Source organism: Phalacrocorax aristotelis, chromosome 3 (genome assembly GCF_949628215.1).
Source record: "Phalacrocorax aristotelis chromosome 3, bGulAri2.1, whole genome shotgun sequence".
NCBI classification, from domain to species: Eukaryota; Metazoa; Chordata; class Aves; order Suliformes; family Phalacrocoracidae; genus Phalacrocorax; species Phalacrocorax aristotelis.
In genome coordinates this window covers 104,479,442-104,502,210 of record NC_134278.1, presented here as the reverse complement: position 1 = coordinate 104,502,210, position 22,769 = coordinate 104,479,442, and the positions used below count along the sequence as shown (strand labels likewise).

The 22,769-nt window shown below is 37.4% G+C and overlaps 1 protein-coding gene across 1 annotated transcript in view; it reads right to left on the bottom strand.

Moving 5' to 3' along the window:
* Positions 1–22,769, bottom strand: part of USH2A (usherin) — a 391,200-nt gene that overhangs the window by 281,944 nt on the left and 86,487 nt on the right. The window contains exons 16-20 of the mRNA XM_075088896.1: positions 18,736–19,230; positions 16,759–17,031; positions 15,109–15,266; positions 13,707–13,851; positions 3,289–3,519 (exon numbers count right to left, since the gene is read on the bottom strand). Of these exons, the coding sequence (XP_074944997.1) occupies positions 3,289–3,519; positions 13,707–13,851; positions 15,109–15,266; positions 16,759–17,031; positions 18,736–19,230 (1,302 nt within the window). The remainder of the gene's footprint in view (positions 1–3,288; positions 3,520–13,706; positions 13,852–15,108; positions 15,267–16,758; positions 17,032–18,735; positions 19,231–22,769) is intronic.

The window sequence follows — 22,769 nt, the reverse complement described above, 5'->3', positions numbered from 1 at the left end:
ATGTCGACAGTTCTGGCAGAAACAATCCTTTTCTTTACCTGACTTCCTTTCATCTAATGTGTACTCAGAGCACATCTTCCTGTGCAGCTGCAGGCTTTGTTACAGACAGAAGGACACTGCTTACTGTAGCCAGTGTTTATTGCCTAACTTATTTTTTTTTAAAGATGAATTTGGAAAATTTCCCAGATAATACATCTGCCCCTATTACTTGCACCTCGGAGCGTAAGGCCAGCTGGGGAGGTAGTGAGGACAACTGCATTTATTAGCAATGAATAAACTGATCTATCTTTTTCTGGATTAGCAGTGGGAGATCCCAGACGCACTAAGTATCTGTCTGCTGACTGACATATACAAGCTGGCACACTTTTGTGTCAAAAACGTACACAGCTGCATGCACACTAAAGTTGTTCCATCTATAAAGTACAATTGCCAACTGCTTGTCTTCAGAGGTGGGTAATAAGAGAGGGTCTCAACAACAAAAGAAGTGCAAAGTACAATTAAAGAATATTCTTCACTCCCTTAAGTGTCTTTCTTTCTAAACTCTCCTAGATTTGCTATAATTTTCCTTCCACCATGTATTGGAAGAAGAACTGACGATCTACTTAGAAAAAACAGATTTACATTTCTCAAAAACTTTACTAAGTTGTCAAGTACCTGAATTACACATTTTTAGGTACCTGTTGTGGTTTAGTTCCAGTCAGCAACTAAGCACCACATGGCCACTTGCTCACCCTCCCTCCCTGGTGGGATGAGGAGAGAATCTGAAGAGCAAAAGTGAGAAAATCACTCTGGTGGGTTGAAATAAAGTCAGTTTAATAAATGAAGTTGATGATGTAATGAAAAGGAAAACAACAAGCGAGAGAGAGAGAGAAGCAAAACCCAGGAAAAACAAGTGATGCAACTGCTCACCACCCACTGACCAATGCCCCGCTCATCCCCGAGCAGCAATCGCTGACCCCCGGCCAACTCTCCTGAGTTTATATACTGCGCACAACATCATATGGTATGGAATAACCCTTTGGCCAGTTTGGGCCAGATGTCCTGACTGTGCCCCCCCCCCCAGCTTCTTGTGCACCCAGTAGGGCACGGGAAGCTGAAAAGTCCTTCATCTAGTACAAGCACTACTTAGCAACAACTAAAACATCAGTGTGTTATCAACATTCATACTGAATCCAAAACACAGCACTATACCAGCTACTGGGAGGAAAATTAACTCTATCCTAGCCAAAACCAGGACAGTACCAAACAGGCGATTTAACCTGATTGTCAGTCATTGCCAGCAGATGTAGGGACAAATTGCCTAGCATGTTTTTGTTCTGCGTCATCTCCAGAAACTCAGACTAATAGCTGATCAAAAAGAAAGAATGCAATCCAAAGCAATAATAAATTTTATTTATCCACACAGCATTATCAGCCATCAGGTGCCAGTATGAAGGGAGCTTTATTTTAACATCATCTCCCAACCTGCCTGTCCAAACTCTCTCAAATCACCTCAGCCATCTCAATAAACCTTATTCAAGGCCTCAGTCTCAGCTTCTGGAACATAACTGAAGCCCAGACTGAGTCGGTACTTGGGTAGATAAGTGTTGAGCTTGCCTGGTTACAAATAGGCATGTTAACAATCCCAATGGTGCAACACCCTCATCCCCAACACTCTCAGAGACTTCTGATTAGAAGCAGGAAATTCACTAATACTCATAATTCTTTGCCTGTCTGATTAAACTGTTGAACTAAACCCCAGTGATGGGGCTGACTGGAACTTCAGTAAGAAAAAACCGCAGCTCACAATTCCTTTGGTGTTTAGATCATCACAACTGACAACAGAAGATATACATCAAAGATTTCTTTTAGTAAATATATAGTAAATGATGCAAACTCTGATCTCAGGGAAAGCATCGAGCAATTTGGATGAGGAAAGGAGCCCAACAGCTGTTCCTACAGATTCCTGAACAAAGACAGATTTTGCAAGTCAACATGGTGTCAATATTTAACTAACACATTATCACTTATTATTATTATTTGACTATCAGTCAAGTAAGCACCTAGGAGGAAAAAAAAGGAAGTGATCTTCAACTTTTTTTCTTTTAAATCAGATTCACTGGCTGATGATAGACAAGAACTTGATTTTTGTTTTAAACAAAAACTGAATTTGCCCACACATACTTGCAAGTACCTAGATATCTTGTGCTCACATATTCTCACCAGAATTACCTGTGGTGACCCAGAAGACAAGGGATGTCAGCTACTCAGTCCTCCTCAAGTCTTTGGCATTCAGTCAGGTGCCAACAATGTCGCATATTTTTTGCAGCCCTTATCTGTCTTTGCACTATCAGCATGCCATCTAACGCTTGCTCTCACTGTTACCTAGATTCCCCTTGCTGCTGTCAGTCTCATGACTTTTTATATATATACACACACACAAATATACCTATATATACATACACACACGCCCCCTTCCATACACCTTTAAATTTTTTTTTCAAAACCTTCAGCTGTCATTTCTTCTTGTACTTTTTAAAAACTAATACTTCATGCACACCAGTGTAATTTTCACTTACAGTCCTGTATATCTCAAGCATGCAACCAGGTTCGTCTAGGTATCTGCTCAAAAAACATACACTTTATATCTTTGCTTTATCAAGAAGTGAAGACATCAGCAAATTTTGAGCACCACAAAACAGGATAATTGGTCTGCCTCAATCTGAAAAATGCCCAGTTCCAAAATAAATAAATAATTTTTAAAAAGAGAGAAGATAATACCCAGCGGCCCAGAAACAGCAGACTTCTGTGAGATTGGCAGCTTTTTTTCTTTCCTTCACAAAACAAACAGGACCACAACACAAATGTTCTCAACACAGAAGCACTTTGAATGCTCGTGCAATCTCAGGAATCCTCAAAAAGATACCAAAGAAAACATGCCTTTGTATTCACCGAAAATTCATTCAAAAGTTTTTATACCAGAAGAATAAATAAAATCCACCTCATATTTACCACTAGAAAATGAGTTAAATATGCACCAACATTCACCATCATGTAAGTCTCTATATCCAAAGGCAAGGGAACACAAATCCCACGTGTCCAATAACATTTCCCATAGGCTTTTTCTGTGAGATTCAAAATAGCCCATACATCACTAACAATCACATTATGCTTGTAAATTAAAAACTATGGATTTTACCATCAAAATTACATAGAATGGATAATAGATGATAATAAATGGTAAAATAAATGGTAAAACAAATGCTGAGTACAATTGGTACATTTTCTAAGTCATTTAAACTCATTTACCTGTAAAGTAAGTATTGGCGGGGAGAGTGGAACTAGCAAATTTGTAATACCCATTTCCTGGGAAACGGATCCCTTTCATTACTTCTGTACTCAGTGTAGCTAAAGACGAATCCATCCTTTCCACCTGGTAGATGGGAGAAGGCCCATTAAGTTCTTCAGGTTCACTCCACTTTATTGTTACCATTGTGCTGTTTATTGCTTCAACATGAGGGGCACTAAGTTTTCCTGGAGCTGTGCATTAAAAAAAACAAAAAATTATCTAGGCATCATTGTCCATAATACTTGGGAAATTATTTACTGCACATAATATAACCTTTGCAAAACATCCTGCTTCAGTTTCTGATCATCTTAAGAATACACACAGATATCCATAGAAGCTTAATTAGGAAAAAAAAAAAACAAACCCAAACTCAAAACATTTGTAACCTTTATAGGACTTATTTTCAATTCCACACTTAATACCTTATTTGTTTATTCAGGCTTTGGAAAAATGTCTCTAGTATTATATAAAAAACATTTTGCTTCCACAATCTTTAAGAATCTGAATCGTCTTTGTAAAAAGTATATTTGTATTCCTTCCTTGACTAGCCTCTCGTGCCACACTCACTGTAGGCATGTATCTCTATGACTTTCAGCATCGGATTTGAGTGAAAGACCAAAGGAGAATCTGAACAGTTAATTAACTCTCGTTACATCTCAGCAGTATGGTACATGACAACACAAGTCTTTCATCACTGAATTTATCCTTGTCAACAGGAGCAGAACAGCGATCCATCCACAATACCACAGGCCCATCAGGTTGTTTTCCTTACAGTGCGCACACAAGACGTTAGTGTATGTTGAGATAATTTTTCAGTTCAAGAAAGTGACCCTCTCTAACTTTTCTTCACCAACACCGGTGCACAGTAAGACTCCATACAATATTATTTCCACAAATGTATCCGCATAAGATATTTTTATATTATTACAGTGATCCTCCTACCATTAAAACCAATACTCAAATATTCTTTTAAACATTCTGATAGAGTTGGTCACTCTATAGATCAGTTATGAACAATTTATTTTTTTTTTTAATACTGTACAGTAAGCCACTGGAGGGCAGCATGACCTGTTTGGATAATGGCATGATGGCCATACAGGTGGGAAAGAAATGGACCATCACTGAAACAATAAAAGACATCACCTGGAAAAGTACAAGAACTCTCTACCACCTAGAGAATCTATATCCATCTTATCTTGCCTTCTTTTCTTCACCTTCTTTCCCTGATAAAGGAGGATTTAACAACAGAAACTTCATTTGTACCCAGGAAGTGAAATACAATGACAACTTGTAAAAATTACTTGTTCCCATAATGACACAGTAAAGAGCAATAAACGCCTTTCAAGAACAATAAAACCTGAATTAAAATATGGGCCTTTGAAATCTGACATATTACTTCACAGCACAGCATTGTACATAGTGCGAGTTCTTTAAAGGAAGAGAGATTGCTTCATTTAGAATGAATTAATAACATCCTTTTAAACATCAGTGCATTTCCAAGATCATTAACATATTTTTCAGTTTTCCTATTTGCCTGTAGTGTGTTGCTACTCTTTCTTTCTTTCCTTTTCTTTGCCCGCCCCCCCCCCCCCCCCCCCCCCCCGATAAATATTCTTCTTGGAGAAAGCAGGGAGTGGGGGAACTGGGAAACTGCCAATGACACTATGTGCTGTAAATCCCTGCTTAGGCATCATTTATGACTTCACAATCCAATTAGTATCTCACACTATGGTAGAAATTTACAATGTCAAAATTGAAGTAATGCAGCGTGAGGTCATAAGCTTTCCTGCAGAAGCAGGGCACAGCACTAATGAATTGTGGTATTAATGTACAAGTTTAAATAGAAAACATGGCTTAACAATCAAAACTTCACCTTTGGAGGGAACTAGTGTACGTCAGCATTTTAAATGCAAACATAAGAGGTTGAGCTCTCCGGTTCAGCTTACTGATGGTAAAACAGAAATGCTAAAATTCATTCTTTCTAAAACACATACAGCTAACTAACTCTCCTGAAAATAACTATATCTTCCTTTAAAGTCTGGTATTAATAAACAGCAGTTACTTGGACCATAATTACGGCATCTCTGATACCCAAACCTGAAGCTTTTATGGGGCTTATGCAATTAACTACTTAAATGCATCGTAACACTTGCTTCTCTGACAGGGAAGTATTGATTTTTTAATCATTTTCAAGTCTCCTCTAGCACAAATAAATGTACTACAGTTACAGTTAATGCACTGTGTACACGCATTAAACACTGGCATGACACAATTTATTATTTTGTGATATATGGTACAGAAGCCTACCCTTTCAGAAAGTAACATCCTTACTATAACAGTAGTATTTAAACTACTGTCTCACTGATGCTTGAGAATTCTTGTGCATCAAGACAGTGGAAGACTGTAGGTACTAGGTTACATAAGTTAAAAAAAACAAAAAAAAAAAAACAAACAAAAAAACCACCACAAAAAAAAAACAAAACCACAGAAAACCAAACTCTGCACAGGAACAGACATGACTGAAAATAAATCTGTAGCACCCACCCAGCAGGATACTAAATGCTGAAATTAAAAATATTCCAGACTAAAAGATACAGTATATATTTTCCTAAAGGTGTCACTGTGGTACCTGTAGCTACTCTCTGAAAGATGAATCGGCTATAATTTTACCTATTTAATTTTTTTTAGTCACGTTCTGTTAAGACACATCTGTCAAAATAATGAGCATAGTACATTTTAGTGGATTCAAAGTCACATTTTGTGTATTTTAATTATGTAGTTTTAATGTCTTGCTATATAATACATATTTAATATATTATAAAGCTAAAACAGTATTTAAAAGCCCATGATTGCTGCATGCCATTGTGTAGCAGAGGGCACAAAAAAGACCAATAAAGACAGATGGTCCATACAGCTTATGCTGAAGTCATATATCTAAATATAGATGTTACTACACAGGTCATTACAAATAAGCCTTTCCCATGTGTGTATGCACACACATGTACACAAAAATGAAGTTGGTAAGTAAAGAGCAGTTAATTTTGTTTTGTTTGAAATAATATCATTTTAGTTTTAGACTCGAAGACAGATGCCAGCATTTCACTCTGAACAGATGGTAATTCCATCTAATAGTGCATCTCTGTATTAGTAAGGTCTGTTGTGTATACAAACAGTAATAAACACTAGGTAAGGATCAAAATAAATTTTAATTGTTGACATTAAATTCTGGCAGCCACGGTTCTAAGGATACAATACTCCTTTCTCAAGTCTGTCAGGTTTACTAATACGACTGCTAAAGCTTTTCAATACTCTGCCAGATTCTTGTCGCAGGCATAACATATTTACACTGTGGCTAAATTTCACAGGCTTACATATGTTTGAATAACTACTGCTCAGCATACTGTAGGCAGATATTTGCATACCCTTCCACAGAAGCCTTCAATCAGCCACCCTGAATAGTTCAGGAAGGTAACAGTAACAAAAAATATACAGTTTTTAATTATTGTTCAGTCGAATTCAAAATGCATACCTACAAATTAAAGCAGAAATGATCAGCAAAATTGAGGACAAAAACTTAACTAAAATCTATTTCTTTTTTCACCTTGGAGTTTACCTTGCAGGTAAAATTATATCCCTCGCCACTGGTCATCCATTTCATTTCTGCTGCAAGTTATTAGTCCAGAGGACCCCAAGATCAGCATAACGTTTCTGGTATAATCTTTTCTTTCTTTGCACTTTACAATATTATCAGTCATTTCAACAGTAAACGAGTCAAGAAATAATACTTATCTTCTGACAGTATTTTGATTTTTTTAGAAGATTTTTTAGAGTCCATTTTCAACTTTCTCCCCCAAAAAGAATAAAAACCACCCATAACGGGCATCAAAAGAAAATTTAATAACACGGGTGTGTTACAACTATATTTCTTTAAAAATAGATGTAATACACAGTATTTTTTAAAAATCATGAAAAATATATTGCTTCCACCATATGGGACAACCAACGACTCACCAACCGATTTAAGATGCAGCATATTGAGCTGACCATATGTTACAGTGCTGTTGAATGGCTGAGTGATTCATGCCCGTCACATTCTAGTATATCAATTAAAGCTCCTTGAAGTCTGCATGATTTGTGTCTCTGTTATTAAACCCTGCTAATTCATCCCACTTACACATCTGTTATAAATCTCTAGGAGTGCTGCATGATTCATGGCAATCTGTGAGCATGGTACAGCAAATTCTTCTCCTTGTAATTAACAGTAAATTGTTTTACTGCCATGCAATGAATTTTTCAGTTATATTGCAAATGAACTCCTAAATGCACGGTTCTTTCCTAAGAACTGACTTATATCATTAGGCAATTAAAAAGTATTGCTTTGAACCAAAAGCTTTTAATCAAGAGGAATGCAACTTAAACATAGCTTAAAAACTTGCAAATTTGACATAGAGGGAAAAGAACAAACTGAGCTATTTTCTGAAGTATAATATGTGGTTTGTAGGGGAGAAGAAACATATAACTTTTGGGTCCCTAGTAATTTCCTGAAACTCAAAGAGTAGTTTAACCACAGCTTGAACACTTGGCAAGACAAGTTTGAGCAGATACTATTTATCTCAGAAGTTACTTAAGTCACCTGTCATTACGAAATTTCTCAGATTACTTTACACTTTTCTAATTGTAAAACAGTGTCTTTGTTCTTGAAATAAATAATTGGATAATTAGCCCAGCTGAATCATCAGAGGATTCCAATGCTGCTCAAGTGTTCTTGTCAAAGGTGAAGCAAATTCATTTCAGCTTTGCCTCTGCAGCTTTCTGAAGAGGCTTTGATTTTTTTTTTTCCCTGCTACATTCTTGGCAGCAGCCTCAAATTCATGAGTCCATACATCAAGTCAGTAGTTTAACAACAAATGAAATTAAATTCAAAGAAGGGAAACTAATTGAAGGACAGCAACAAAAGTGTTTGGTAATGTGCTTTTTAATATGGCATGCCACATTTGCATGATAATTTTTCCTTTTTAGCATGGAGCAGAAAGTGACTAGCTTAATGAGGGATTATTCAAGACAGGAATGAACAAAATGCATTCATAACTAAGAACAAAGATTGTATTATGAAACGGAAACAGGCAACTGCCGAGAAGTAACTGGATGATTGGTTTATGCATTATGAATAAAAAGGTAGAAAAATATTTATATTAGTATTCACTAATGACTATATATACAAGATTGTTGTAATTAAAATTATAAATTAACATATTAAGAGTGCTTGTTTAATCACTTTGGGTCCTATTCACAATGAAGAGACTTATGTACATGCATGCAAAACGATCTGTGTTTTCAGACCAGCAGCAAATGGCCCTCGTATTTCTCTTCTGTAACAAAGGAAAATATACATTACTTATTACCTGTTTAATGGGTATTTGTGATTTTAAAATTGAGGCATAGCATTTTGTAGAAAAGCACTCTATGACAGGCATAAACAAATGCTGTATTGCCATGACAAATGGGTTGAGGCTTTTGAAAAGGGCTTGCACCGGACCTTATTCATGAATGGAAAAAATGGACAAATTACTCAGACTAAAAGGGTAATCAAAAAGAAAATGACATCAAGGAGTGTAAGGCAGCCCAGAAAGCCCATCAGCATCATTACCCCAGCAAACCCAGAGGCGACTCCAAAGCCACCAATACAACTGCTTGAGAAGTCTGCCAAGAAGCCAGATGCAGCTGGTGCTGGAAGAATATCTTCTACAAATTAGCTTCTGAACCCTGTAATTGTCATCAAAAGCAAAGGATCAGGAATACAATGCGCTGGGGTAAATGGCAGCAATCACAAAGCCATACTTTGGTGCCTCTTAAAAAATGCTTTTAAAATGAAATTTAAAAAAAAAAATTAAGAAGGGCAAAGGAAAGGCGAACTTAATTACAAGAAATAAGCTCAGTCACACAGTAGTTAATGAAACATAGCTGTATAGATTGTTTAAGGCACCCTTTGACTATCTGATTTGAGGGGGGGTAGGATAAGCAATTATACTAGTCCAAGCACTCACATGGCTAATTCCATCCCATTGAAATGCCAGAAATTACTGGGGGGGTAGGGGAGGAAGATGTTTCTCTGACTGAAAAAATTTGGAGAACGTGCATGTTTTGTCTTGGTAGATGCTGCAAAGAATAGTGCAAGTAATAATTTTATGCAAACACATTGTCAGAAATCACTTTTAAGGGAACAGGCCTTTCAGTGGTACCAGCCAGTAGAGTCGTGTAGATTCCAAGGTACCAGCTCAGAATCCTACACAAGATAAAACCACCAAGCAAGAAGTGGTTTTTTTTTTGGGGGGGGGGGGGGGGGGAAGTCTAAGACCTGGTAACAATAGCAGACCAAATGCCGTTCTCAAAAATAAACAGGAATTTGAACTCAGCAGAACCTAGAGAAAGGAATAAAGTAAAATGTGGCTTTAGGTGTTGAGATAAAAAATAGATAGTTACTGTCTAGTTACATATATGCAGTTCCACTCAATTATCTTGGGGTAAAGCAAAGACAAAAAAACGAAGCTCAAACTGGATTTCAAAGTTTCTGGCAAGGTATTAAAAATGAACTTTCCTCATCTATCAGCCAAGGTTTTCAATAGCATGTGCCAAATACTGCAGTGCATAGAGTATTTAAAATACCACATGGATTGTGGAATGCGCATCCTTATCTGACGTTTAAAATACTGATTGAAAAAGTGTGAAACACCTCTTAATTATTTAAGTCTCTAAAAGCCAACTATCTGTGTATTTGTAACTGAAAATAGCAAACTGAGGTTCTATTTCCATCCAGTCACCTTTTCTTCGAGTAACAGACATGGGTTAATTCTCTTCTTTCATTACCTTGACACTCTTGCTTTGATCTTTCATCCCAGTACTGCATTACCATCTAACATTGACCTTCCAATACTTTTTACCATTCTCAGAGATGGTCATGCATCTGGCATACCTGTGCAAGTTCTTTCATCATACCTCTTCTTCTTCCTGGTTTCATATGCATTTGTGGCAGCTTCCACTCAACTCTTTTATAAAATAATTCAATTCTTATTAATTCAATTTTGTTTCCTCACTCAGATTCTTCTGGCTCAATTGTCTTCTTTAACTACCATTTACAAATATTGTGGGTCTACATATTGGTGAGGAGATTTTTTGCCAGTCTGAAAGATGCAAGGACATAAGGCTTATTTTAGTTTTCTTTCACTCTCCTCCTGCAAAGCTACTCACGAGACATCCCCGGTACAGATGCCTATACTGAACCAGGTTAGAAGGGATCTACTAGTTATGGTTGCATCTGGATTGTTTAACTAATTTTAAGTTATATTCCAAAAGAATTCTCATGTAGAGATCAGCAGACTGTTTCTGATGCTTCTGCTCCCTCAGGTCTTACCGCTGAATTCTGCCCTGCCTGCAGAATTCTCTTTTCTCTGTCTTTTAAATCCTCTCTCAAAACCTCTTACTTCTCTTCCTCGGCATTTTTGTTTCTAATGATTTCACGCCCTTGTTTCTGCCCTTGTTTTTATTGCTGTGTTACGCCATATAAAAAAAATCCATGCTGCCAGAGAAATAGAATGATAGAGTTTGAAGAGAATCTTTTTTTGTAGCAAGTCTTCAAATTAACCTAATGGATATGAACAAAGCTTTAAAATTACTTGCGACTTCTAGTGGCAAATTTTAGAAGACATTGACAATTCCAAAAGCAGGCCCCTTGCTAATATACATCAGCTGGACACACCAAAATAACAGTCATTAAGATACCCACTGATTTAAATGCTCCACGTAATAAATCAGTATACTCCACGCATGGAAGGAGTGGAGATGGTTTTCCATTATCCTCCTCAGGATCAGAGGAGAAGAATTAGTCTAATTTAGTACAACCTCTAGCCCAACTTGGAACACAATTCAAAGCTCCTGGAATGTGTTATGATGCAAGGGAACCATCATGCTGGAGCACATTTCAGTCGAGGCTTCCTCCAAAAAGTTCCCTTTGCCAGGGCATGGAGGGGGACTGGCATCCAGCCAGGGAGGCTGTCTCTGTGCCAGGGAGACATTCCTTCATGAAACAGAACTCTAACAGACCTAGAAAGGCAATTTAAATTTCATTTTGCACCATTCAATGACACAGAAGGATATTAATGGACTAAGACCTGATCTTCTCTTTGTACAAATGATTGGGACTGGTTTCTCCTATGTTCCAAGTTTGAACTCGCTTTAATCTGAAAGTCATCACATAAGTAGCATTTCTTTTAAATTTCTTTGGAAAAACAGTTTTATAGAACCTCACAAAATAGAACATGCACACAGAAAAAAACAGGATGGAGATTATTAAAAAAATTTCTGAAGAAATTAAAAATGTGAATGGTGGAAGATAAAATTTCATGCAAAATTTAAGTGTTCTACTCTTCAGTTTGTCAAAATTCAAGGCATTGCATTAACATGCTTTAAAAACATAAAAGGAATGTGATACAGGACTGATTCATTGCTTTCAAGGCTTACAACAGCAAGCAGGAAAAGGCTACACTGCAAAACAGCTAATAAATGGGGATGTGCCTGTTATTCTATTTTGTATTCTCCTGTCTTCTCTAATGCGATAGGTCTCCAAGTATTAACACAACCAGGGAAGAGATGGTCATAAACAAGCTGTCAAGCATAACTAAGCTATTGTTTCTGAATCTTTTAATAAATTTATAAATGCAAAGGTGGATCATTTGTAGTAATAAGATGTGCCGTTTAGGCCATATTTGTTTCCATGGTTATCAGCACAGATTGGAACACTGTTCCTTGCACAGCTGCATGATATGGGATAAAGTCATGCTCATACAAGTAGGAGGCTCTGTAGATGGCCGGCTTGAAACTTTAAGAGGTGGCAGTATGAGGAAACAAAACAATTTTGAAATCAGGAATTCAGCAAGAGAGAAGACCAACAGAACAACCTTTGCCCACTGAAGCACAAAAACAATATGGTGAATCAAGGAACAAATCATCTAACTTCCACTTGAGAACAAATGGAAAGGCAATTAAATAGACAGACAGATGAAGAACAGAGGACAGACTAGAGGTAATATCCCAACAGCTTAGATTCCAGTTCAGTTCATGTATATAAAGCTTCCTATTTACTGGTTTTGGGCAACTCCTTATTCCCTTGTCTGTAAGCTCCTATATCTCTTCACTGGTTACACAGAGGAACTTCGATGGATTTCAGGCAACAGCCCAGAGAGCCTAGGAAAACATACTGCACAGTAGAAATTTTCATTTTTTTTCCTATGGGAGACCAAATTACATAAGAGAGGTAATTTCAAAGATCACCATCACAACATCCATATAACAACACCACTAATTGCTTAACTGAAATTGCTAATATTTTAATTAACATGTTTTAAATGCCTATACAAAAGGAAACCACAATATTTAGTAGTCAGCTCTCTGCAGGTGAACACCACTATTGTCACATAGCATGGGTTTTGAGCTTATAGTATAAAAGAGCTGTACTGACCACCTTGTTCCATGAATAAAAAGCTGAAGCTGATTTTCCTAAAAATTTCTCTCTCAAAACACTCTTGGATCCTCTCATGTCTTAGCGGTGAGTTCATGCCAGTCTTTTCTTCAAAACAAAAACATCTCTGTTCTGTACTGATGTTTTTTTTCTCCTAAATTTGTAGAGTTAGTACCTGTAAAGCCCTTGCCATATATGGTTGAAATTCAAGACTGAAAATTTATTAATGGGCACAGGCACATATATGCAGTTTCTTAAGCATTTTTTTCCATAGGAAAGTGTGAGTGTACATATCTACAAAGCAAAATCTCATAAATCTCAGGGGTTAAATAAACAAACATTTCCAAAAGAGCAGACCCAAACCATGTGTGTTGCTTATGATTTAGACACACAAATACACTGTGTACATATGTTAGAGTTTAATACAAAAACCACACAGCTCCTCCTTCATGGGTTAAGCAAGGCATTGGCACAGCATGTGCATTTTATGTGCCTTATGATGCAAACATGACACACGCTAAAAAACCCCAACCACAAATTAACAACTTCTTACCATCATAAATGAACTAACAGGTTCAGCTACATACAGTTACTATTTAAATAAACACGAACAAAAATATACAAATCCATAACTTGCAATTGAGAGAGGGGTACACAAATCCTATTGTCATAATAGTGTACCTTAAACCTTCATTGAAAATATTTTGCTTCTAATCTGTCAAGATAAACAAATAATAATTAAGCAAGTCACTTTGTATTAATACAACACCTACTCCTGTCACTGTGCATCAAACTACGATCATCTTAATGGTATTCATTAGTAAACTGTGTGTCAGCTTTGCACTTTGATACAGATTGTTTCCTTACCAGCTGCCAAGGTTTGCCCCTTGCCTGGCTCACTGGTTACGCAACCAATTTGATTGCAAAGAGTAATAGTAAAGTTGTACGTCCTGTACGGTTTTAATCCCGTTGCTACATAGGACAGCTCATGAGCCTCAGCTATATGCAAAACCTGCAAAGCAGATTGGAAGAAGACAGTTGGTTAATAATATTTTCATTCTTATTAATAGAGGACACATTCACTAATAAGAAACTTGTCTCTGAATTTGCAGATTCCTTCATTTAGATGTGGCAAAGCCTGAGAAGACCAACTGAGGGAGAGGTTTATTTTGGAGAATCTGAACAAGCTAGGATTTAGGTGATAATACTTCCCATCACACTGTTTTACGAGGCAATAAGCCAGTTCCTGAGTGGATAAATGAGGAAACAAAGTTATTGCCTCATAAAACTGCGTGGTGGTACAGTTATCACTACAAACAGTGCAGCTCCAATCCAGATGACGAAGATGACACTATTAAGTGGTGAAATCTGAACACCATTGAATGAGTAACATGATTAACAGGCATTAGGAGGGAGGGGAATAACTAATACCTACAGATGTGTGAATCTGCTTTACTTTAACATTACTTTAAGTTGTCAGAGACAGTGGAACTGAATAAACTGTTGTGCCTTAGATAACTTCATCTAAATAAACATCTAATAAAGAAAAGTCTTGCAAGCCTGTGACAATAAGCAATTTACATTTATGTATTGTTACAACAGCCCCAGGAGCAATGGTATCCCCACTTCGTAGACAAACTGAGGCCCATCTGTGGGACAACATCAGCTCTGAAATGAGGAATAGAATGTACAAAGCACCAGACCCACCTTCTGATTACCCATCACATTTCTTTGCTCATTCCTAAGCTTTTAGCTTGCTGCTACTGCCATAGCACTTGTTTGCCAAACCCAGTCCCTCAAAAATGACAACACTATTTTAAAATCACATATTTAGACTTTATAAAGTTGGTTTTCTCCTATTTTAGGTTTCCCCATTTCAAAGATTTGTCTGTTATCCCAGAAGCCAGACAAGTATCTTCTTAAAGAAAATGCAGATTCCTACAAAACAGCATGGCTTTAAGCATATCAGGAAATACAGCAATAAGACAGAATCAGAACATGCAAAGATCAAGGGAATTTAAGTGTTGTTTCTCAATCTCATCCCTCCCAGTTTTGAATCTCACCCACTACTGAAAACAAGTCAGCTTAGGAATACAGCTTAAAACCTGACATTACAGAGCGCTCAGGATAAACTGATAGGTGAAAAAGTTAGATTAGAGGATATAGAGCAAATCAGGGAAACAATTAATCACATGTCAAGGAGGACATCAGACTTTATCAATTTTATTATTACCAGTTAGGAAAAACTTAATGTGACTAACGGTAATACCTGGGAAAAGGGTGGCAAGAACCTTTGTTCTGTCATCAGACTGATGCTGTAGCCCATCACTTCTCCTCTTGCTAAATTATCTTCAGGTTTTTCCCAAGACACATTGAGGGAATATGGTGAAAGAGGGAATACTGATGGAGTTGGCATGGAGACTGGGGCTAAAATAAAATTAATACAATAACATTCATACAATAAGTGAGCAATGTCTGTAACACAAGCTTTCGCCCTGTATTTGTAAAAGACCATCTCAGACAGTCTTTTCTTTTTTTAACCTTATTTTCAAGTTTAACTGGAATTTTCAAATTATTTTCATAGCACATATTAAGTACCTCACCCACCATTCTCTCATTTTCTACTCTGGCCATGAATGCAAAATAAAACTCTGCCTACGTCTTCAAAGAAATACTAATCAGCACTAAAGTCCTAACCCCTGTAGCAGGTAGGAAAAGTACATAAAAATGAAAAAGTCTTGAAGAAAATCTTCATGCAACCTGGGAAAAAACTGATAAAAGCAAAAAGTGTTCAATACTTCAGCATCTTAAAAGCAATTTTGTTTGCTAGGTCAGTTTGAAATTAACATGTCTCTCACTTCTTACAAAACAGTTCCCCTGTCTTCCATAGTAAATCTGTGAAAGGATTGTTTGCACTGCAGTTAAATCCCCACCTGATTACTCTGTAATAATAGGCTACCAACTCATAGCACTTCTGCTACGTACAAACAACCACACTAATGGACCTCTTCCCAAATATAATTTAACACTTTTATAACATATAGTATTAAAGAACAGATAAGCGCAAAGACTCATTTTGAAAGGGGAATTAGTTCAGCCTGCTGTTTTGCAGAGGCAAATGAGTGAGGATATGGTTTTCCAGCTAACAGCAAACAAAAGCATCAGTGATGTAACAGAGATGTTTAATTGCAAAACATAGGCTCTATCAGCCAAAAAAACCCTTAGATTTCTAATGAAAGCAATGAAATAAATAGCTGTTATTTCAAATAATATGTCAAGTGGCAAGCCCTTTTGAAAAACCTGAACAGAAGGGTCATAATAACCTGCTGTGAACTGGCTAAACTTCTGGAAAAAAATGGTCTATATTACAACACTTGACCTCCATAAAAGCATATGAAAAGTTTCAAGCACTGTACTCCTGAAAAGGTAACCCTCTCAAAAAAACTGCTTTCTAAACAATCAAAGCCTCAATTCAGGAAACCTCATTTGAACCCCCTTTCTGAAAATACGTAACTCCTTGGACAACATTCCTGATTCACACCAACTATTAATACATTTGTGACCACACCAATCTTTTTTCATGTTTTCTCCCTTTAAAGAACATATAAATAACAAATGCAAAAATAGCAGAGAATTTAAACACCGCTTGGTAGATTTGGCAATAATCTTGTAGTTTTGAAATTTTGGTTTAATCGGAAGGGATTATTTCCTTCAGCAATATGATTTTATGGTGAAGAAAATGTTTTTGCTTAACATGCTAAGTTCTGAGATAATCCAACCTATCTTTAGTTAAAAAATTAGAATTTGCCCCTATTTGAATCACTTCTAGACACATTTTATTGAACAACAACAAAAAAAAAGCATTGTAATTTAGTTTTTCCTTACATTTGTATAAAAAAAAATTCAAACCAATACTTACCAGCCTCTCCTGTTTGTCCTGATACCCAGTCTGAAGATATGCTACCCGCCATGTTTACGGCTAGCACATAAAATTCATACTCTGTGAATGGCTCCAGATCAGTGACTGTGGTACGGGTTTGTGGTGGAGCCAGGGCATTTTCATTAGGAGACTCCATAACTGGTTGAGGGCTGAGCCATCCACTGCTTTGGAAAATACGAATTTCAGGAGGAAGGAAGTTCCCAGCTGATTTTAATTTTTTTCTCATGTAAAGTTCATATCTTATAATTATGCCTAGAGAAAAAAGGAAGCTAGAAAAATTAGTGCATTTCAACGATTACTAGAGTTCTACTAAAATACCAACACCAATATATTCAATGAGCTAACAACCAATCAATCAACATCATAGAAAATATAGCATAAGATGATTTCCTCATTTCTGGTATTTCCATCTAAATGCTTATTTTGGCATTTCTTGCATTACACTGTTTATTTTCTCCTCCATAAAATTTTGGGATTTGAAAACAAATGGCTGGATTACAGTATGAGTTCTTCCATCCTCACGGGAAGATGATATCCCAAAAGGTCTGATCAAACGTTACCAGAAATTACTTCAGGCCTCTGATTTTCAAAGGTTTAATTATTATTTTTTTTTAACAGAATGGTTATGGAATTTTTGAGTGACAGTTTAATGCTAACTTTTTAGAACATACTACTGGATAGGAGATACATGCGCATCAGTTTTCCATCAGTGTAAACCTATTACGTACGCAGGAAGGTCTCACCACTTTGGGGAAAAAAAAATTAGCTTCAGTGTTGTGGTGTGAAGTGATACATGATCCAGGTTGGATCATGGAAGCAGTTTAACTGTAGGAATAGAGTGTAAGAAAGCTGACTGAAGATTTCCCAAATGGAAAAGATTAGACACACAGCTAAGACAGGAGATAGTTAATTACCATATAATGTATATATTTGGGGCTGTACTAATGCACAGAACTGGAGAGGTGGCCTGGGAGGAAAAGCTTTTTTCTTTGGAAAGACCAGGAAATCTGACCAGGCATCAAAAGGAAAAAGAGCATTGCTTAAGTCTGCCTTTGCTGGCAATTACACACATGTAATGGCTATGAAGTAAACTATGAAGAGTATATCATACAGGTTGAGGGGCAAGTACTAACAGCAAGTATCATGAACTGCCCCTCTAAATATGTACAGGTATTCTTGTGTGGACATTATTCCTGTCTTACCTGATAATAGCTAGCAAATAAGATGTTCGAAGAGAAAGCTGAGCTTCCCATATACAGAAGCCCATTTTGTGAACAGATCAAAACACTTGTTTTCCCTTGCACAAATATTTATGCATGTAAGTTCAAGTTCACAAAGCTCCATTGCACATACATTAAAAGATAAAGCATTTACCAGTAAAATCTGTGGCATCACAAAAGTATCCTACAACAGCTGCGTTCTCGATTTCAAAAACCTAAAATATTATTACTCAAGTTAGACCAGCAACTCTTGGCAATCGCCTAATCCCTAACAAAGTTATACTGGTAATAGAATTAGTTGCTACACATGACGGATGGTTTTAAAAACAGACTTCTCTGCTAATTCTTAGGGTTGTGGGGTGTTTTTTTTTCAATAACTCTTATCTGCTTATTTATTCTTTGTAAGGCAATATCACCACATCTGTCTGAACTAGGCGATCTGGCAAATTAGGAAAAAATTACTTTTACTGTAAATGTTTAATTATAAATGTGATTTTTGCTGCAGCAGATGCCACGAAGGGCTAAATCTTGGATGCAACACATTCAGTTGGAGTTCTGGACTCCAAAAGAATAAAACAGACTCTGAGGATACATTTAGTGGCAGACAGGCAAATTAAGTCAATGCCTTACTTCATTCTCAGCTTATGTCACATGGAGAAGGATATTCCAACCAGATTTGAGAAAATGCTTTTTCTTTGAAAATATTTGACGTACAAAGGTAAATACAATGTCCTACCATTTGGTTTCTCAGGTGGTGACCATTCCACAGCCAGTTCTGTAGAGCTGATGGTTTCTATCATCGGTGGGTGTAGGCCTTCTGGAGGAGCTTGTGCGGTAATTACTGTTACTGGCTGGCTCTTTAAGCAGCCTCCACTAGTACAAGCTTGCACAGAAAAAACATACTTTGTAAATGGAATGAGATTCCAAATAATTGCTGAAGTTTTTGGGCCTTCATACTGACCACAAGGCTGAAGATCAACCAAGCCAGTACACGTCAAAATGTATTTCTCTATGGGCCCAGAGTCATTGGAGAGGCTTGTCCAGTAAAGTAAAACAGAGCGGTGACTAACAGGAAAGATAGGATTTAAATGCAAGCTTCCTGTAGGTACCCCAGCTTTTGTTCTATATGTCACTGAGGCACTTCTTGTAAAACCATGAACGTTGCTGGCTTGGACATAATAGGAATAGAAGGTATATGGAGATAGCAAGGTATCGGTGAAGGTCTGAACACCTAAAAGAGGTGAGAAGAAAACTGTATCAGTCTAACACATTAAAAATAATCTTAATTTACATACTTAAAGTCTTTCTAGCCCTAATCCAAGGCTCATGCCTCTTTGCATGCTTTTCTTGTGGTCATTATGAACATTGTAACTTCTCAACTTTTTTATTTTGTTAACATAAAAAACCCCTCCCCTGGAGAAATAATTTTTCCACTGAATTTCTCCTTGTTCCTCCTTTAATCATGAACAAGATTAATAAAATTATCTTCTTAGTCCTCCTTTGATATTAGTGAATCTGATTTAGGGAAAAAATACCCAAACCATTCTGTAAATTTTCACACTTTAGTTTTTGATTCTTTTCATAGCATAAGACCAATTATTTCACCTTTTTGTGCTTTCACTTCCTCACTTCTAAAATAGTGCCTAATAGTTCTTTTGTAAAGTATTTGATCTTGGATGAAAAGTGATGCAGACATGCAAGTAATTGCTAAAAAGGTATATCCCAAAGCCTATATTTACCCTCCTCACCCCACTTTCCATTACTGTACTACTTTTTAGCAGCTTCTTAGCAGCCATGACCATGGATAGCTCCTGGGTATATCCGAGGAGCAGTTATGCATCTCAGTCATCACAGCACAGTATAAATTTAATGTACAACCATACCACCAGACATTGTTTTGCCTTAAGAAAGGGTGAACATTGAGTAATGTATTACATGCCAGAGCATGGATACCTTTACACTTTTTCAAAGCAAAGGCAGAGGACACAGCTATTTCTAAGTCCTCTCTGTATGTCTGCATTGGCAAGCCGCCCCGAAGTATAACATAAAGAGTCGGCCCATAAAATTATTAGTATTGCTAGGTATTCAACCCTGGACATTGTAGTATAAAAGCAGCAGTGTCAGGTCAGTAAGTGCTTACAGCACTTCAACTACTTCTAGCAATAACAAACTTATCACTGGAGTCCAGCAATAAGAACAGGTAATCTCATCTTCATGCCTTTCAAGCCCTGGTACTTCAGGCAAGATTGCAGAACGGCTCTCCCAGCAGCTGCAATAGTTATTGCGACATCCTTCTGCATTAGTAGTAAGCAGGCAAGGGATGCAGCACATTTCAGTCTAGCTGGTGAGATTAAGCTGTTTCTTTTTCAGCTTTTGGGTTAGTATGCAGTTCGCAACTGCAGGTGCAAGTACTCAAGTGTACTCTAGAATAGTTGAGCCCTTTGAGCTGTATGGACACACCTTCCCTGGCCGAAGTGCTCCTGGGTGCTAGAGTGGGGTACCAAAATCAATTTGGCAAGTGTTAGACAAGACTCTTGGACAGGCTGGCAAGAATCCTCAGAGCAGGAGCATGGCAACCAGTTGCTGTGAAGGACACTGGCAAGTAGGAGCCTGTCATGAGTCCAGTTTCCAACTTTGTCTCCAGAGTAAAGAATGGCCTCAGAGACAGTGTGAGTCAGCATGCTAGAAACTTGGGACAGCTGTACTTTTGGGACAATAGGACCCCCATCCTATGGGCCTTCAACTCAAAAGAGCCACAAAAAAGGAAAAAAGCATGCAAGAAGAAAGAAGAAAAAAAAAAACAGCATGACTGCTATCATCAGCAGGAAGTACTGCAAATCCTTGTGAGATGACCAGGACCTCTCCCCTGCCCTCAGAACCCAACCCTGCCCTAGAACCATATGCTAATCTGGAACTCGACATAGAATCAACAAGAAAGCTAGAACCTGCTCTGAAACCAACAAGCAAGCTAGAACCTGATCTAGAACCCACAATTGAGAACATGCTCTGGAACCAGCAAGCGAGCTAGAATCTGATCTAAAAGCAACAAGTGAGCTGGAATCTGCTCCAGAACCAACCACCAGTCCTGAAAACCAGTGAGCTAGCATAGTCCTGAGACAACAAGCTAAACCATGGCCCAACTCCGGAAACAGCAAGTGACTGGGACTCCAATCTAAACCATCGAGTGAGCTAGAACCCGATCTAGAAGCAATGAGTGATCTAGACCCAGCAGTTACCTAGAACTTGATCTAGAACTGCCTCCCCACCAAGCCACCATGCCCAGAATTCATACCTGCACCAACACCACTCTAGCTCTACAAGCAACCAACCCCTGAAACCCGGCTTCTGGAATGGACTTGGACTCTAGGGCCAACCCAGACTCTAGGGCCCCAGGGGACTGGGGCCTCTAGGTCTACTGTCGACAGCAAGCACATTACTTTCTCATTCTCAAGTATAGGGATCGGAATAGGCAGAACACACAGAATGCTGATACTGTCTTCCAGAGAAGAGATCAGCACCATCTCAACATTACAAGAACGTTCATTCAATGTTGATGAACAGCTGACCACCAGAGGGTAACTTTATTTCAATAGGAATACAGACTAGATAAAATTGGATAAAGCCAAAAGGTAGAAGGTTCTACATTCCTCAGGTGAACAACTCCACCACATATTTAGCAACATCTATAAATAATTAGAACCAATGTGATTTGGAGTAACAATCATAAGTAATTTTCAGTGATTTTTCTCACTTTAAAGCAAGTATTTAATTTTATCCTCAAGACAAGGATTGGTATCTCCTGATCCTCTGGATTCCCAGAGCAGTTAAGAAAACACTCTTTTAATTGGGGATTCTGCAATACCATCAGCCAGATCACCAGGTCGATTTAGAAAATTATTCTTAATTTTCCTTGGGAAATTCAGTGTTTCTATAAAAGTGTCATTTAGTCATAAGATAATGTCATGTAGTTACACTCTCGGGGCATTTCATAAGCATTACAAATTCCATACTATACTGGGAAAAAAGTAACATTATCAGAAGTTCTGACAGCATTAACAATGTATTCTTGATATTCAAACACCAGAAGATGCCTTCACATCACTAATTAGGGGTCCTGCAGGAAATGTCAAAAACATCTTTTGAAACCAAATCTACATTTTTACAAAATAATGTTTTGTTGAATAGAAACATGCTAATGTCTCATTATACAGCTAAATACAGAGTTTTTCACTCTTTACAAAGTATATAGTACAGTCATGAAATAGTGTCCTCAAGAACGTGCTCAGTTTCAAGTACATTACAAAGCACAAATTTGTGACAACAAAGTATAATAGCTTTTTTGAAATTAATGCAGATTTTTACTAAAGTTAGGCTTTTATACCAAATTAAGGAACTGGAATATTTTCTGTTAGCTCTTTCTTATTACAAACTTTTTTGTATTGTTCCTTTTTCTCCTCTCAATCACTTAATCCCATGCTTACATGGGTTGCATACCTTTTCTCATGGTATGTACTGCCAAGTGTCCAAATTCACAGCATAAGCCACAGAGTAATCAATCAACTGTAACACAGCAGCATGTACCAGGACATAAAAATGTTAGGGGCATTCCAAAGGCTCTGTGCTTCCATTGAATAATAGGGTTTGGGTTTTTTCCCCTCCAGGGTACGTGCCAATAATTAGAAAGACTCGACTTCTGCAAAATATTAATACTGCATTGGTATGAAAATGCGACAAACTAAAGAAGCTGCTAGAACAGAAATCAACCTTTAG